Here is a 19,189-nt window from a genome sequence, read left to right on the forward strand (position 1 = left end):
AAATCTGAAGTTAAAAGTGAAATAAATAGTTTACTGTTACTTATTGTATATACGTCATAAAAAATAAATAATGGCCATATTATGACTTTTTTCTTGACCACTAGTATTAATAAATTAAAGACTTAATTCGGATATTAAACAATTATTTAGTCAAGTAAATAATTGTTTAATATAAATAATAAATTTAATTTATTATTTATATTTAATTTATTATTATTTATATTTATAAATAAATTTAATATAGTACAACGCGTATTGTATCACTGCGTGATACAAAACGCGTGTACTTGCGACACGCGTATATCACGCACAGTCATAACTTTATATAATTTTTAGAATTGTCGGTTAGAGTCCTAGTTTTTGCTACTTTCCACTGCTTACCAGTGTATCCCTGAAAATGCTGACAGATATTAGTCAGTGAAACTAGTCGGATATTAAGCTATTATTTTCTTGACTAAACATACCGAATTAAGTCTTTAATTTATTAAATAATGGCCAGTTTCGCTAGCATATACTCTTAATTTTAAATCTCTATAGTTTCATCTCTTCTTCCAACAGTGTGTTTTAAGCAAGTGACATGCTTAAAACAGATAGTTGTTTATAACAACATTATAAGTGACTAGTAAGCTTCATCATCCTGATTTTATTTTCTAGTAACTTTTTGACTGTATGTTTATATTTCAGGAGCAACAGCTCAAGAATCTGGATTATCTGAGCATACTAGCGATGCTGATTCTTGGAACTGGAATGATTTTAGTGATCACGTTACGGATAAACTGAATACCATTAACCCTAACATAACTGCTGGAGTTTTGGAGTTCTACATTGATAACAGCTCATCTCCAGAAGTTCAGTTTCACTCATTGGTAAGTAAAATGTGGGTTAAATGTTTTTGTATTTACACATTTTCCACAAATGATCAGTAGTTCTCCTTATAATTCTCTGCAACTTGCATAATCGGCAAACGACTGACGATCCCTAGACATTCCACATGAAATATAATTTACAAATAAGTTAAATAGCAGGGGCCCAAGAAGATTACCCTGAGGCACACCACCGGTTGCTTTCCTTTTTTGCGACATTGTTCCATCATACACCACTTGCTGGTATCGTTCATAGAGCCAATCACCAATTCATCTAACCAATATACTTTACATTTCCATCCTCTGCAGCTTGTACACAAATATCATGAGGTAATCTATCAAACGCTTTTGCAAAGTCCAAGAATACCATTGTATATGATTCTTCCTAATTCCACTCACTCATTACCTTATCATAAAATGAAAGTAAATTGCTAAAACAAGCTTTACTTTTTACAATGCTGACAGAATCATGGGTCTAGAAGCCAATCCTGTAGTTTGCAAATAATAACTAGGTAAAGGATATAGCTAACTGTTTTGTACATACCTTAAAATACGTGATGGTATGTCACCCATTTCCACAGCCGTATTAACATCTAATCCAGCCAACACCTGATATACCTCTTGCCTCCCTTCTATATATTGCACGGCATCATTTACACCAGTTTGATATACAGCGATAAAGTGCTCATTCAATAATTCCACCATATCCTTTGCAACTGTTATTCTGCTGCCACGACTATTCACCAGTGTCAACCTGCCATAATTATTCTTTCTCTTGCTTGCCATATAGCGGAAAAATTCCCTTGGCCTGAACAGCAATTTCCTCTCATATCGCACCTTTTATTTACCATGCTCGTCACCTTCCTAGCCTGCATTTTTTTTTTTTTACTCTTTATGTAACCGATCTGAGTTTCTACCCTGATCGGACTCGAATCGTTTTATATAATTAACAATACCCACGTCCTCTTCTCTCTCTTCTGAACTTTCTGAAACTACTATGCATTTTACACTCTGTTCTAGTTGCTTCCTCTGATTACGAGATCCACATTTTGCTACTGTTAACAATCTTAGGTAACATATTCACCACCTTACATATGCTGTCTGTTTGTTTGGCTCAGTTGAAAAGAAACTCTTTACTTCCTGCGAGCAAGCTCATAACGTCAGAACGTAATGAGTATAGGTCCGCTTTTTTACCATATTCATAAGCTTGAGCTTGCTCAGTGATATTCAAGTCTTTATTACATTTGTACACTTTAGTTGCTCTTACACACGCAATTTCTCCCACGATGATTTAGTTTCTCCAACTGTCTGCATCATAACAATAAATATATTCGGCATAAAACTCTTGTAGTTTCTTTGAAACTTGTAGTTTCTATATTCGGCTATGAAATAATGTTGAAATATCCACTTAATTTGAATAATTTCGCCAAGCTTGCGATTCCAGATCTATACAAACGTAGGTCATCCTTCTTATAAAAGTCCTTTCTACCATCAGCTTATTTCACGTATTCTAAAGCCGAGATGAATTTCTACTCAGCCTGAGCATCAAATCATTGTCATGACATCCTTCTTAATCTATAGTCATATCTTGGCAATACACTAACAGTTTTCACTCTCTCATTCTTCTTTCTCTTGTTTCTAGCAATAGTTTCATATCCTCTTTAATGCTATATTTATCACTACTTAAGTCATTTGTTCCTAAGAAAACTACTATCTATTTTCTTCTGTTTCTCAACTGAATTTCCCATTTTTTTTTTTAATTTTACGCAACCGATCGAAACCAAATTTGAATACTTTCAATCGAGATCTTGACAACAATTTCACTCTATATAGCCAGAGTAGAAATTGTTAATATCAGTTCAATTTTCTCCCAAAATTGTTCCATTAAAAACGAACCGATGTAACCCTTTTTAAATCTATTTTCCTTTCCGTTAAAACTTAGATTTTTGGACACCAGTCCAGAAAATGGGAAAAAAAATGTTTAAATCTTCTAATCCACGGAAGAAATCAAAGGGCCAGAGGAGATTAGAGAACAGACTGAAAGTACCCAATAAGAAATTAGTGATTACTAATGTGAAAGTATTCGGATGGAACGAAAATTCTGCTCATTATTAATATGATGGCGAATAAATGATCGAAATGTAAAATTTTTAAGATTTCTAAATATTTTAGTAAGAAATCAATTTGACACCACCCTTCAAACTGCAGATTTTAAAACAAAAATACTATTTTACTCTCAGATCTATATTTATGAATAAAATACGGATTCTACAAAGGATAAAAAAAAAATGGGCAACTATTTCTTCATAATTTGCAAATAATTCACTGAATTTAGATAAAAAAAAAACTAATCAAAAATAGTATTCTATCACAGCCTCCGTATCTCAGTCGGTATACACGAAGCCCTTTGGTCGGAAAGACCTGGGTTCGATTGCCGTCCATGACGTGAAGTCTTTATCTGGTTTCTTTCCAGGAAATGTGAGTTAGCCGGTCTCATACGGAGGTAGGGTTTTTTTCACCCGAAACTCAGGTTTTTCGTCTCTCCCAAGAACAGGCATACACGGTAAAATGCCTACACCGTAAAAAGTGTAGGTCTACACTTTTTACGGTGTAGACCGTAAAAAGTACAATATATTTATCTATATCTATGTATGTATCTATCTTTATATATATCTACCCTATATATATATAATGATAAGCCTTTTTATGTCACGTTTTGAAACTCAGGGGCTACCCTGAGTGTCGAGTCTTCAAAATTCGAGTCATCAGAATTCAAGGAGAACTGGCCTACCAGTCCGGAACTCGCGGGGTTGGGCGCCGTAGGCTTTAGGAGGGGGGGAGCCCCCCCTTTGAAGACTCGACACTCAGAAGCTACCCCTGAGTGTCGAGTGTATGTATATATATTTTTTTTTCGTGTATATATATATATATATACACGAAAATACAGATTGCCTATGAGTTTCCTAATTCCCGCAACAATTTCAAGAGTTGTCTTAAAATTTTCTGTTTAGTAGGATTATATCAACCATGTCCTGATAAATTGGCTATTATAATAGATTAGAAGAATCTTCGGTTCTATTCTACCTCACTGGATTAAAATTATTAAGCGATTTGTCATTTCTTCGCAATCTAGGGCCCATTAAGTGTAGGCTACGTTGGAAAGAGAAAATGATAAAAAGTAATGTTTTAAGAAAGTTCTATAAAAAGAATCAGATTACATATCGTGTCAAGAAAAATCACTGACCCATACAATGGTGCAATCATCTCACTTATTGCAGCTACTTTTTTCTACATTGCCAAAGTTTTCGTGAAAGAGCCATAAAAGTCATCTTTAAAACAGCCTTGAAATTACAAAATTATGCTACGATCTCCTAAGGATTTCCATTCTCTTGAGAAGTATTGAATCTGCAATGCCAACTGCGTATGTGGCAAGCTGTGCGTCTGACACTAATAGGAGTAATGTGCAAAACAAAAACATCCACAGCTCAAGTTTCAGGTTGAAAGCGGACCAGAATAATATCTCCATTCTTCTGTAGTTTACAATCAAAGATTCTACCAAAGTAGTCATCTCACTTGGTGCACTAATACGGAACCAGGAATTAATACAAGATGTATGAAAAGCCCCAATAAAGGGCCGAGATACGATCTGCACTACCCAAGCCATAAGCCTCAACAGAGAACGTGAGATAAAATGCCTATAAAAAGTATTAAAAATGTAATACAATAATTTTATAATAATGTAATGATTTCGAAGACGAGAACTGACTGTCATGAATAACGCTGATTAATTTCTTGTTCATATGTTAGATATCTGATTTCTTATTAGTACTGAAGACGATGGACAACGAGAGAAACTTTCTTATTCATGACGCATTTTTTTTTTACATGTTATGAATATAGTGATTCATGTACTAATGTACTGATATGGTAGACCGGTACTCTTATTCTTTAAACTGAAAATATTTATTGCCATTAACATTATTTTTTAATAGTGAAGTGTACTTTCTTTCGTTTGCTGGTTTACACACCTTAGTGGAATGTGATATACCATGAGAAATATGAGAATTCGGTCATGGCAGTCACGGCCATGTCAGTCTTATCAGAAGAATGACATGGCAGAAAATCAGTTTGTCAAATGCAATTGAATCACACCAAATGCTTCTCTTCGTGACAAGAAAAATCTAAAGCTTCATTAAACAAAGAAGAATGATTCAAACTAACAACGAGAATTGGACCAAACATTCTAGGAATAGCAGAGGTTATATTTGTCTCCAAAATTAGGCAAAACATTAAAAAAAAAATCAATAAAAAAATTAGTTTCCGATTGTTAAATTTCCATTGTCCAATGAAATTGTCCATTTCATTACTTTCAACCTGAAACCTGAGCTGTGGATGTTTTTGTTTTGCACATTACTCCTATTAGTGTCAGACGCATCATATAAAAAGGTACAGCCAATCTTCTTTAGAAATAAATATAATAAGTATGGAAATGATCTGAGATTGTCATAAAGGTGCTTTTGCAATAATATTCTTGGACAGTCATTCATTGTTTGTCATCATTATTACAGCAATTAAACCTAGAGTCGATTTTGGTGTATGAACAACAGCCAAATTTATTATCAGTACAATTTTGACTGATTTTGACTATTTGGGTTATTAAATAGTCCGATTGAATTGAAAAGCTTCAAAAATCGTAATAATATTTCTAAATAGCAATACCTTTTTGTTTTGAATCTAATCTAATAGATGCTAAGAATCTAATGGACGCTATGCATTTTTCAAAACAAAACAGAAAAATGCCAGTCCCATTTCCGTGACACTGCTTTTGAAATGCTGTCTTAACAGGAAAGAATATTCTATAGGATAATCACAATAAGATAATCACTTCCGATCGCATCATTTGAAATAGCTCACCTCTCACCTAGGACGAGCTAGCAAAACACGTGGCAAGAACTTTATAAATTTTGATTAAAGAATAACTTTATAAACTATAATTGAAGTCGAATTTTATAAATTATAGTAGATGAAATAGAAAAATCATTTTGGTTATTCAAATATATTTTGAAGTCATTTCTTTCCATTTCTTTGCAGGTATCTGATATTCGTGTGGTTTGTCCAATCCAGCATCTCGTTTACCGTGCTGACGAAACCCTCGACAAAGAAGTGTACTCCTACATAATCGATTACAAGCCAAGTTCTCCTATTCGTTCATCCAACGAATCAACATCAGCGTCAATGTCTGTTCATGGTCTGGATATCATAGCCATATTTGGTCTGTTGGACAGATATCTGCCAGATACGAATCCCAGTGATATGAAATACCAGGAAACAATACAGGATTTATTTTACAGCTACGTTCACACCGGATCTCCTGATATGGGATCAACTAGTATGAAAACAGCTACTTATGTGAATTTCATTAGCCATCAAGTGATCTCTAAACCTGCCCCACCCGATAGCTGTAAGATTTGGGATGAAGCAGGTTTCGACAGTACATACGCTCGAATGAACTGATGGTTTAAAATTATATTGAGCTTTCATCGCTTTTCTTAAATATTCGTTAAACGAAGGAGAGTTTCAAAAATTAGTTTAACTAAAAGAACGATTAGGAGTGCTTTATTTTATGACTTAATTGAAACTGAGTCATTCTCTCTCTCCCTCTTCACACTTTTTTATTTGACGAGTTTCTCTATCATTTAAAAGAAAGTACAAAGTTGTCCCACATATAGTTCACGAGATCTCCGATAGAGGATTATTTTGTCGAATAAGATTTTATCAGTTGTAATAAGAGATTCAATACTGCACGTTTAAAAATCGTTGCCTAAACTCACCTAGGGGTGCCTGACAAATCTTTTTTAACATTTATAGTTGAAAATTTCATTGAGATTCTTCTTATTATAGCTAACAAATATTTACCCTTTGCTGTTAAACAAATTCCAATCTTCATAGGCAATTACGTTCCCATCAGTGCTGGTGTACTAAAAGCAATCAACTTGCCTCTTGAGTTTTTGCCGTACACGAAAATCCCATTATGCTATTATGAAGAATACAGTTGAGGATGGTCACTATGTTATATCGATTTTTATAGTTAGGATCTGGAAAGGTTGTTTCGCTGTCTAGGCTGCGAACTCATTGGCTTGGCCAAAGGCTGATTGCCCTCTTGAGTAAATTAACTATGCCGTCGTTTGTTTAATGTACAAACCTGCTACTTTCACCATCTAGATGCGAAAAAGAATTAGTTGCTAGACATTTAAATTTGCTAGTTGCAGTTAAAAATGCTTTGCGTATATTAAAGACTAATGGAACTACTGAGTTAACTCATAGTGTTATAGTATTTCTACTTGCTAACTGATGAGGCCACACTCTGTCAGAAGAGATAATTTCGTATTTATTCTTTTGGTTTGGTTACCCCATCACACAACGTGCTTAAAATGGCAAGCAACACATAAATAATTTACTAAAAATTTTAATATAGCGTGGCTAAAGAGAATTTAACTGTTTTTCTTTATAATAATTTCCTTTTGGCCTATATACGTTATGCCCTCAAAAGTTAACAGAGTAATGTTTGCTATTACTGTTTTACACTTATGATCTCCCACTTTTAAACTGTTTTATACTGTTTATCTCCATAATCGCTGTTTACGAGTATCAACATTACATCATTGCATCTGATTCCACCTTCGAAGTAATTGAATAACTATTGGCTACACATCTTATGAAATATATGCTACGAAACATCTTAATAAATTGCTTTGACGCAGAAGATTTCACCTGGAAAAATTGCAGCACATAGCTAAATTTAAATATATGTACTCGAGCATTTAATTTTCTAGTAAAGAATTGAAACAAATTTTGGAAGGAAATAATAATAATAATAATAATGCTTGCAACATGACTCTTTTTTCTGAGGGCGCTGCTGTGCTGAATCAACACGCATGCTCGCAGACGTTATGTTTACAAGATTGAATACAGAGTCTGATACAATAAAATTACGATCTTTGAATCATATACACACACTGAATAAATAAGGTTTTAAAGTGATGGATAACGACAAATAAGTTAAAAGGAAATGAATGAGGTAAGAAAAGTGAATTTGTAAATGCACCTAAGTTAACTTGTAATCACAGTTCGTATTCACAGAAATTTCTGTTATGCCTACTTCGTTTCATATACACTCTTAAAAGAAACAACTTCGAAATAAAGCAGTTAAAAATAAATGTAATACATTTTAAAGTATCCATAAAAATACACAAAAGTTAGCTTAATCGACACAAATTATTTAAAATAGAAGTAAAACTTATTGCACACGACCTTTTCATAATAAAGTTACGAGTTACTCGAGAATTATAGTAATTTCACATAAATATGAATACACATTTTCTACTTTATTTTATAGAACTTTTTTACAGTGGGATTTAAAAAATTCCATTTTATGACTTTTCGATCGTCGGATATTTATAGAGAGTGCAGATAAGTACTTAGATATGATCACAATTTCGTATTTCCATACACTTTTTAGGATGTTAAATGTTTTTAACTACTGATATGAGATTGATTTTATTTGATTCCTTTAAGGATATTATGAGCTTTGTAAATGTTTGATATGGAAAGTGAGATAATTCTGTAAGCAAGTTTTTTGATATCTCTTATATTTAAATATTTTCCATGTTTTTATACGGATTTTTTATAACGATGTACTTTTTTGTATGTGTGAAATTTTGAAAAAAAAAAGTAAATAAAAGGTTGGTAAATATATATGATTTATCATTATTTCGTATTCGTATTAGCTTAAATACGACAATCCAACATCTTTGTCAACATTATTAAAACTGACATGAATTTTATTTATTCTTAACAATAGATGGCAGTAATAACGCAGATATGCAAACAGTACATCGACACTTGTTTTTGTGTATCGTTGTTTACAGTTTGTGGTTTTGTATGTTATTACAGTTGTGTGAAATGATTGCTACATAACATATCAAAGGCGAAAACAAGATAAGATGTTTGTGTATTATGTGTCGTAAAAAGAGTTACCAGTGCACTGTATATTGATAATTATTTGAAACATTATTATTGCTTTTATGCGAAATCACAATTTCTAAATAATCCTCTGTTTTCTTTACGAGGCCAGTAAAAATTCTTTTAAACTATTTTAAAAATATTTTTAAATTCATAAATTTCTTAATTTATCCACAGTTGAGTTTTTCATAGATAAATATATTTATGTAACTTTTTTTCCCCGTCCGAATATATGAATTAAACGCGAATTTCTTTTCACGTTTTTTATTTTATGATGTCAATGGAGTCAGAACACTCATCGTGGTAGACTGTTTATTCACACTAGTCATTATTCACATACCTTTTCCTTAAACTCATTCACTGATGAAGCACTCACAACTACTCTGGCAACCCATCTAACCATTCACTCCCGGCCAAGCAAAAAAATTTAGTCCTCACACCCTTGCTAACCACACTCTTACACAATTTCCAGGGTAGGAGTGACCTCTCGTTCTCTTCCAATTCAGCTAGTTTTTAGAACCCATCGACCTTCAATCTATTCTCATAGTCTGGATATGGCCTTATTAATGCCTTATAAAGGCATTAATAAGAACTTTTTTATTATTTTTTATTAAATAAGAAGTGTCCTATCCGTGCTAGTCAATATGTTTTTCGACAACTATATAATTTGATGTGCTGTTTTGGCCACTTTTGAAATATGTTTTCAAAACTTCAACTCCCTGTTGGCAATCCCCCCCCCCCCTTTCTCCCAAAGTCCATGGCCTCATCAACTTCCTGCACTTCAATTCAATCATTATAGTACACACCATGTCGTCTTTTCTTCCCAAAGTTAAGCCATTTATTTTTGCCCATACTTTCAAACTATTTAGGCAATCCTGAGGGTCTCTCTACATCACTTTCATTTACTATCGCTCGTCCCAGTTTTGCATTATCAGCAAATAACTGAATAATTTCGTCAAATCATTTCCTATATCATTAACGTAGAAATTAAACAACAGAGAACCAAGTATTGATCCCTGTGGTAAAGGTCACATGCCGTCTTTTGAACTTAGCTCCTGCATAAACCACTCTGATATCTTGCTACACTCTAATCCAAATCACCAGCTTCAAGTCCATTCTCATTTTTTCCTATTTATGCAATAGAGTTCCATGTTGAATCCTATCAAATACCTCTTGCGAAGTTCAGCAGTATCACCGAGTAGTCCTGTCTTTTATCCAACTCCGTTGTTACTTTATTATAAAAAAGTAAATTTCAGCACACATTTTATTGTATTCTATTAATTCTTGAAAACAAATTACATTGAAAACTTAAGCATTGATTAAAGAAAATTATCTTTCTTTATTGAAATTAATTTTTACAAAAAATACGAAGCTAAATTTATATACTTCATATCTGTAGCAAATTTCGAATCAAAGGTTTTTTTTTTATTTTATTTTAATATTATTCTGATTTTGGGGAGCTGCTCGTTATCATAATGTCCACGAGTTGAATTTTATCAGCGATGTGAAGAAATACACGTTCGTTCATGGACTGCTTTAATTTAAACTTATTATTATTATTCTACGGATATCCCCATGGAGTCAGACCACTCATTGAGAGAGATCCGAGGACCCACGAACTTTGCACCGAGCTTTTTAAATATTATAAGTCAAAACGAAAGAGACCGGCAGCGATGTGAAACTAAAATAATTAATTTATATGCAGATTATTATTATCATTATTAAAATTATAACAACAGTAATAATGAGATTCATATATATTTTTAGATTTATACTATTACAAAGTACACTTAGCTAAAAGTAATATATTTTGTAGATTGCCTGTACTTTTTGTAAAAATATTGAAACATGGATAAAAAAGTACTAAACAAAAACCATAATCATAACATTCGAAATGCAGTCGGTGTGTAGAGCGTTACTTTCAATTCCTGCTAGGGAGTTGATATCCCTCTTTTCCTCCTCCCTCAGATCTTCTACATGCTCCGTTATTTATTCGTATGATGATATAACGGCCGTGAGGCCCCTTTTACAGGGAAGTACGGCACCATCTCAATCCCCCCAAATTTTATCCGGGCTCGGGACCGACAGCTGACAATTCAGACCTATGGCTGGAGGGATTGTCTTAAGTATTCCTGACTGTATCCGTGTGTGTGTGTGTGTGTTCACGGGGCCGGTTTGCCTGCTTGCAGGAGGAAAACCCTGCTGTCCACGCCCAAGACCGGCTAACTTGGCTGTCTGAGAAAGATCCTCCGTGTGTTTGTTTCTTACAAATCGGGTTTGCTTTCATTTCATCGCTCTCTTTATGGCCTATACTTCATTTTTATATAATAAATAAATGCGAAAAATGATATGAGAGAAAATATGGCAACTTTACATGATAACTTATATAAATAAAATAACTTTTGCATACATCGCTTAATTAATCAATGTTGTCAAAACCTAAAAAAAAATCCAGTATCGATCAAATTGCATGTACTTTCATTCAGATATCACTGCAAAATTGTCTCAAACAAAATGAGGCAAAATGTTGAATTTAAATAAATATGGCTAGTTAGTCAAGCTAATTTTATTCTAATCCAATTGTGAATAGTCATTTATTTATTTTTTAATTGTGTTCCACAGAGTGTGTAATCATCTATTAGATTCTTTTTGTGACTTCTTCCGTTGCTGTGCTTTAGCGCTCTCTATTATGTATTTTCGAGACTTATATTATTAAAAACTTTCGTCTGTGTTTCCGGTTACTGATGTGCAAATGCCACTTGATATGGTGTCTGAAACAATACACCCCTGAGATGAATCTTTTTTTAGAACAAAGTAGAAGTCATAAAGACTGTGAAGGATATTGAACATGTAGCGTGTTTGTCCAAGTACAATAATACAAACCTTCTTGATATTGTCCATAAAGCAGATCCTAAATGACTGAAGGCGATATAATGGTCGGTGTCAGACACCGTTGCATGCGTCACGAAAACTTACTCTCCTCCTTTGAAAACAATCGCCCAGCTGCATTCTATGCACTGTCATTGTTCACAGCTATGATAAACATACAGTAACAAGAATCGTGCGGTATAAGTGATGATCTGCAATCTGACAGACGGCAGTACAATACATCTGTTCTCTGCAGAACGGTAAATCGGAATGCACAGTAAGCTGATCTGGTCTGCACACAGATAAATCAACTTATTCATTCAGTCCAAAAATATCTAGTGACCTCTCCAAGCAAGGAGAGGCTATAGAACAATAAATGTTTTTTTTTTTTTTTACAATATCCATTGTATGAAATATCTGGAGTTGCATCCACCGATTCACACGTGTAGACTGTCATCCTATTTAATTTTCTTCCTTATTCAACTTTTTTTTTTTTTACAAAACTCGAGATGACAACATGCAATATGCACCCATTAATACATCGTAAACATTTTGAGGCCTTGTGGTTATTTTTTTCTCATTTTTTTATATAATAAAAACTGAGCTTTGATCGATGCTATAGTTTTTTAAGACCGTTCTTGACACGCAGTGACTGATTGCTCTATTTAAATATTTTTCTAGTGCCGCAGATTTAACAGGTTTCGAGATATTAGACGACTGCAGTGAACTCATTTCTTCTTCTTCTTCTTCTTCTTCTATGATCTCTTATGCTTTTAAGCGTCGAGATTTTGCCAAAGAGATTTCCATGCCGTCCTGTCCAAGGTTTGTTGTTTTGCTTCTTTCCAATCAATTCCCTTCTTTTCCAATTTTTCTTTAATTTCCTTTTGCCAACCTTTCCTGGGTCTGCCTATGTTTCTTTTTCCTATTTTCTGGCTTTCGTATACAGTTTTTGCTATTCTTCCTTCTTCCATTCGATTGAGATGTCCAAACCATCTCATTTGGGCTTGTGTTATGAATTGATTCAGAGGTGCAACTTGAAGGCTGTCTCTTATGGTTTGATTTCTTATTCGGTCTAGTCTTGTTTTTTGTGCCACTTTCCTGAGATATTTCATTTCAATTGTTTGTAGTTTATTTGTGTTTCCTGTTGTTAAACACCAAGACTCACAACTGTATGTTGATGTTGGTAGAAACACTGAACGGTACACTGCCATTTTGGTATTTTGGGTGACTTCTTTCTTATCTAGGAGTGGGCCTTTCATTGCATAGAATAGCTTTGTTCCCCCTCTTATCTTGTTGTTAATTTCTGTGTCTAGTCTACCATCTTCTTGTACAGTATATATGATCCCAAGTATTTAAAGGAGTGGACTTGTTCCAGTTGGTGATTCTCTATTTTTATTGTGTGTTTTTGTTTATTTCTAGATATGATCATTGTTTTAGTTTTATTTATATTTATGGTCATATTCCTTTTCTTTGTTTCTTCATGCCAAATGTTGATATTGTACTGCAGATCTTCAGCTGTATTTGCTAGAATCACTACATCATCTGCAAAAGCCATATGCGAAATCCTAGTTTCTTTCAGTTTCCTGTATCCTAAGTGGAACTTTTTTGTTTTTGTTTGGCATGCCTTTAAAATTTCATCCATTACTACGATGAAGAGAAGAGGGCTGAGGATACAGCCTTGCCTCACTCCTACATTTGTTTCAAATTCTTTTGATCTATTATTACAGGTTCTTACATAATTTCTATTACTTTTGTAGAGGCTTTGTATGGCTGCTATTAAGTTATCTTGTATCTTGTTTTTCTTTAATGTTTGCCATATTAAGTGTCTGGGAACTCGGTCAAAGGCCTTTTCGAAATCTATAAAACATGAATGTAGTTCTTTTCCATATTCCAATGTTTTCTCTGATATTTGTCTAAGACTGAAGATAAGATCCTGTGTGCTTCTATTTTTTCGAAAGCCATATTGCATTTCATCCAGCGTGTCCTCTATTTGATTCCTAAGCCTCGCTTCTAAAATGCGGGTATATAATTTTCCTGGAACGCTTAAAAGCGAAATTCCTCTATGGTTTTCACATTTTCGGTTGTCTCCTTTCTTAAATACGGGGATTATTATAGCTACTTCCCAGTCTTTGGGAATAATTTTCTTTTTCCATACAACATTGAATAGGTGTAAAAGAAATTTTATGGCTTTCGTTCCTAAATTCTTTACCATTTCTGGTGTTATTTGGTCATGGCCTGCTGATTTGCCCAGTTTTATTTTATTTATTGCTGCTAACAGTTCATTTGCATGAATTTCTTCACTCTGATCTTCTATTTTGCTTGTGTGTCTTGCTCTTAGGGTTCTATTTTTTCCATGTCCTGCATCTTCCAATAATTCTTGAAAGTACTGTTTCCATCTTTCCATGATGTCTTCGGAATTTGTGAGTAACTTTCCATCCTTATTTTTGATAAACTTTATGGGGCATTCTTTCTCTGACCTCATTCTTCTTAAAACATTATAGAAGAGTTTTTGGTTTCCTTTAAAATTTTGTTCTAAAGTATGTCCGAAGTCTTCCCAGCATTTTCTTTTCTCTGCTTTCACTAAGGTTTTAACTTTATTTCTTTGGTTGTTGTATAGTTCTCTATCAACCTGCAGCTTTGATGTTATATATCTCTTCCATAATTGCTTTTTCTTTTTAATTTCTTCTTTTAGTTCTTCAGTCCACCAGGGTGTTTTATGTTTCTTCTGTTTATTATTTAATGATACACCACAAATTTCTTTGCTTGTTTCTAGAAGAAGTGTTTTGAACCTGTACCATAGGTTTTCTACATCTTGGTCTTCGTATATCTCTTTTTCTACTTCTTTCATCTTCTCTTCTATTTTACTTTTATACTCAATGGCTGTTTCTTCTTTCTTTAGTTTGTAGTTCTTTATCTTAACATTTATTTCCTTGCTACTTTTTCTACATTTTTGAACTTTTATTTTATGGATTGTTTCCAATACTAATAAGTAGTGGTCACTGCCTATTTCAGGACCTCTGTAGACTCTTGCATTTTTTGTATATTTCCAGTACGATCTGCTTATGATGGCGTAGTCGATTATAGATTTTTCGTTTCTACTGGGCTCTTCCCTGGTAAACTTATGGATTTCTTTATGCTTGAACATAGTATTCGCTATCACTAAATTATTTGTAAGGCAAAGATTTATTATTCTTTCTCCATTATTATTCTGGGTTATTTCTCCTTGTGATCCCAACACTTGTTTCGTTTCTTCATCTACTTGATTCCCTACCCGGCCATTAAGGTCTCCTAGTAGTATGATATGCCCTTGAACTTCTTCAATTGTTTTTTGTAAGAGTTCGAAGAATTCATCTTTAATTTCTTTATTGGCATTATCGTTTGGGCCATATGCAACAATTACAGTGAATACTTGGTTGTCTGATTTAAAATCTATAGTGATTGTCAACAACCTTTCGTTTATTAGTTGCCATTTAGTAATATATTCTTTGAGATCTGGTTTAATTATGCAAGCTACCCCTTGTTTTCTCCATTCTCTTGGGTTTACCCCTGAATAGAAAAGTATATACCCATCTTTCATTTTCTGGCAACCTTGACCTTTCTTTTTTGTTTCTCTGACTGCTAGCAAATCCAATCTTGATTTTTTAAATTCATCAATTAATTCGTTTTCTTTTCCATGTAGACTTTTAATGTTCCATGTTCCATATCTCATGTACCTTTTTCCTCGCTTTGTTGTTAACCATTTAGGCAGTTCGGCTATCTCTTTGTTATTTCTTTTAATGAGTGAAATTTTAAGGTGTGCAGGGGATTAGCCTTCAGCACCCGAGTCTGGTGGTGGAGCTGCCACCTTCGAGGCCCCCAGACCGGCCTATGAGGGAAGTGCTATCCTGTTGGTCCGCGGGAGGTATTTTATTTCCCTCCTACCCTTCATAGTAACCTATGACGAGCATTCCCCGATCCGCCACCAGGGGACGCGCCCGATGGGGGTTACAGGTGTCCCCACACGGGGTGAACTCATTTAAACAGCCAAAATATATGAACCATTTCTGATCGCAGTAATCTTCGAGAAATTCTTGCAGGAAAAAAAAAGGAAAAAAAAATGAAACTATTTATTCTGCGTGGATTTTCGCTTTTTCATGATGAATACCTGGATTGGTTTGTTTTGCGCATTGCAAAAGCTGGAGGACACACACTTTAAGACATTACACACTGACCTTTATCTTTAGCTTTAGCTGCTTAACTTTATAATACAAGCTAAACCTAACTAAATGTCTTTGTCTTAACCAAAGATAGAGCATTTTTTTTTTCATTGATATTGAAAACTTGCTTCAGATGTCATTTTAGGAACAATTTCCCAAAAATTAAAAAAAAAAAAATTCTTATTTGAAAGGCTTTTAATTGTCAAAGGAAACTACCTTTCATGTCTTACATGAAAATATATAGTTAAAAAAATTATATGTTTATCAGTGTTAATTGTTGCTAATTTCATTTGATTTTATTATATCTTGCGATGTCTTGGAATATTTATTTTTAATCTTTGACATTGTTTTTTTTAAACAATTTTTATGTAAATTTTTTTTTTAAAAATCACATTACCAACCACAGAAGCTATTTTATCTTTCATTTCACATTTCGCAATTATTGAAGGAATAAAGGAAAGAGTAAAGGAGCTGACTTGAGTCCTCTTGAATTACAGCCAAACCAACTAAGGCTGTATGGCATGGGTATTATGTTTTAATACCCGTCTTAATATGCTGGCTTCGTGTTGAGCGATAAGGATAAAAAAACTTGAGTTCTAAGATGATAAACAAAACAAAACAACAGACATCACTTTACTTTTAATCTGAAAAACTATTTAAATATTTGAGTACTGTTTCTTTTGACAAATTTAAATGTCAAAACAAATTTTGACATTTAAAATAAATTCACAGCAATTTTTCTGCATAAACCTTGAAGCACTTCATATATAAACCCTGTAGAGAGAATATTGGATTTTTTAGATGGAACAGAAATCGCAAAGGGGGGGGGGCGCAACATACAGTCAAACTTAATTACTTCTCAATAACGCAGATTACATCATTAAAGTAAACGGCGAATTATCCAGCAGTCTCTACACCTAAGGAAAGATCCTGAACTAATAACAGTGCCATCTGGCGGTTATTTCTCCCATTTTTGACCACATTTCTTATCAGCATTGAATTCAAGGCCGGGGACGGAAATTTTGATATTTTTTCGTGCTGTGCTCGTTATTTGGAGTTATATTTATAATGTTTGTATTTCTAATTAATATATTCAATAAAAGTTTTTTTTTTTCTTTTTTAGAAGGGTCATGTACTGTTCCACTCACCCACATTTCTAAGAATTCTTTGTTATATTAGATACGTGTTCACCACTGGCATTCTTCTATAAAGTTTCTCGCAATTAATCCTGAATGCAATATAAAACAACTGTGCACTATAGATGAATTAAGGTTGCTTTCATTGCAGATGTCTTTTGTTCTCGGTATTATTAAAAACAAAACCACATTGGTTATGTGACGCAAAGTTATCCTACAGAATTTCTGTAATAAATATCGTCTTTACTAAGAGTATTTAAAAAAAATAATAATCCAAGGCCGCTTGCACAAATCCCTTTCCAGGAATGGCTGTTTCGTCATTTCGAAATAACACAAATACCATTTCAACAATTTCTAAACGAATGCATTTATAGGAAAATCGTACAGAATAAAACCAGAATTTCAGCCAATGTATAGAGGGGAAGATAAGCTTAATTGCAAAGCATTGTTAGACAATACAGCGAAATGAAAACTTCCTTCAGTCTCTCCCACAATTAAGTGACCTTCAAACACGTCGACATTGTAACCTTGATCCTGGAACCCTGCTGTGCCAGTTTGGAGCAAGTTAAAGGGGCACCCATGCATGGAGGGAACCTGTTGGTCCATTATTAATAAACTCGCATTGTTAATAAAGATTCGCCGATCTCTTATTGGAAAACTAGACAGTTAAGCTTTCTGGGAGAACAATCGCAGACAACAATAAACCATAACGTACCCCCCCCACCATATCTTATCCCCTGGCGTCAAGAGGAGTTAGCTATTTCGTAAACACAAGTTTTTTGGCATCAGCTGAATCACAGGATGGGAAAATTCGCAGATGGGATCACGCCATTGATTGTCAACACGATAAAAGCACTGAGAGTTAGTTCATAGGTTTTCTGTAGTCATTTGAAAAGCTACAATCATTCGAAAGATTTGGTCTTTAGCTATAGAAGGTCGATATCACCATAAGAACAGCTTTAAAAGGTATTTCCGATAATTGACGCTAGATGTCACCACTAACGATGCTATCGGCTACTATCTAAGCATTCAACGACTGACTGACTAGAGTCATCAACCGGAAAATAAACTTTTACCGCTTCTAACCAAGTATCTCCACTTGGCACTCTTGACCTACTAACACTGGCGGTGTTTTGTACTTGCCACGGGAAGACTCAGAGCACCGCTGTTCAAGAAACGTGCTCAGACGTAGTTGTGTCGAGATACGTTTAACATCAACTAGTCGAGACTGATGCCTTCTTTTCAGAACGGACATGGGGGTCGGTGTGTCCTGCGGAGCGATGTTACACCTTCAGGATTACCTCTTTAGGAAGAATGCAAACAGGAAGTGGTTCAGGTAAGATGTACGATCACTTGATCACACCTGGAGTTACATGGGGGGAATCTCTATGCAAGTGTGGGTTTAGGAATGAGTTCATTGAATTGTGACCGCGTGTTTATGATTCACTATCCTCCGAGAGGATCGGACAGTACCTATTGTTGTTCTCGAGATAAGGAGGATTTAAAGTAATCCCTGAAATAGAAAGGATAAGTGTTCAGAGAAGAGTACGAAATAGAATTTATGACCGTTGTTTGCCAAGTAATGCGTTTTTATATATTAAGATATCTTGCAAGTAAACCTTTATTGTAACTGATAATTTTCCTCTAGACATCCGGTTGTTTTCCATGGATGCGTGGTTTTAAAGCTTGACCTCTGAGGTGGAAGGCGGATGAATTGTCGACATCCTATGAAAACCCAATACGTAAAAAAATCCAAAGTAAACCGAAACGTAAAATACGTGCAATAGGATTATTCTTATGCACTTGTAGAAAGGTTAACTTTCGTTGTTATTATTATAAGCTTCATTTTGGTAATGAAAAATATGAACCGATTTTCATTTGTATTTTCATTTGTATTAGCAAGAATATTTCTTTGTATGTTTCTTTATATTTTTAAAATGGTAAATGACAATCATTCATATTTTGAAACTATAAATAATTATTTAATTCTAATATATTTATAATTTATTCTAATTGTGATTTCAAGAGAATTTATTTTTATTCATAGACGTTACGAACAAATTACCAGATACACTTTTTAAGATCTTCCCCACCCAAGAAAAAA

General features: G+C 34.0%; 2 protein-coding genes across 3 annotated transcripts in view; both read left to right on the forward strand.

Moving 5' to 3' along the window:
* Window positions 1-8,618, forward strand: part of LOC150105916 (neurotactin-like) — a 66,594-nt gene extending 57,976 nt beyond the window's left edge. Inside the window, exons 7-8 of the mRNA XM_090394400.1 lie at window positions 685-866; window positions 5,955-8,618. Coding sequence (XP_090250526.1) covers window positions 685-866; window positions 5,955-6,377 — 605 coding nt within the window. The 3' untranslated portion in view covers window positions 6,378-8,618. The remainder of the gene's footprint in view (window positions 1-684; window positions 867-5,954) is intronic.
* Window positions 7,814-19,189, forward strand: part of LOC150105917 (uncharacterized) — a 35,449-nt gene continuing 24,073 nt past the window's right edge. The window contains exon 1 of one of the 2 annotated variants that reach the window (XM_090394405.1): window positions 7,814-7,941. In XM_090394405.1, coding sequence (XP_090250531.1) covers window positions 7,937-7,941 — 5 coding nt within the window. In that variant the 5' untranslated portion in view covers window positions 7,814-7,936. Of the gene's footprint in view, window positions 7,942-18,204; window positions 18,422-19,189 lie in introns of those variants that run through there. The other variant, XM_090394404.1, reaches the window with a different exon arrangement.

The sequence above is a fragment of the Typopeltis vanoorti genome, chromosome 6, assembly GCF_054136105.1.
Source record: "Typopeltis vanoorti isolate ZY-2024b chromosome 6, IOZ_Tvanoo_1.0, whole genome shotgun sequence".
In the NCBI taxonomy this organism is placed as follows: Eukaryota; Metazoa; Arthropoda; class Arachnida; order Uropygi; family Thelyphonidae; genus Typopeltis; species Typopeltis vanoorti.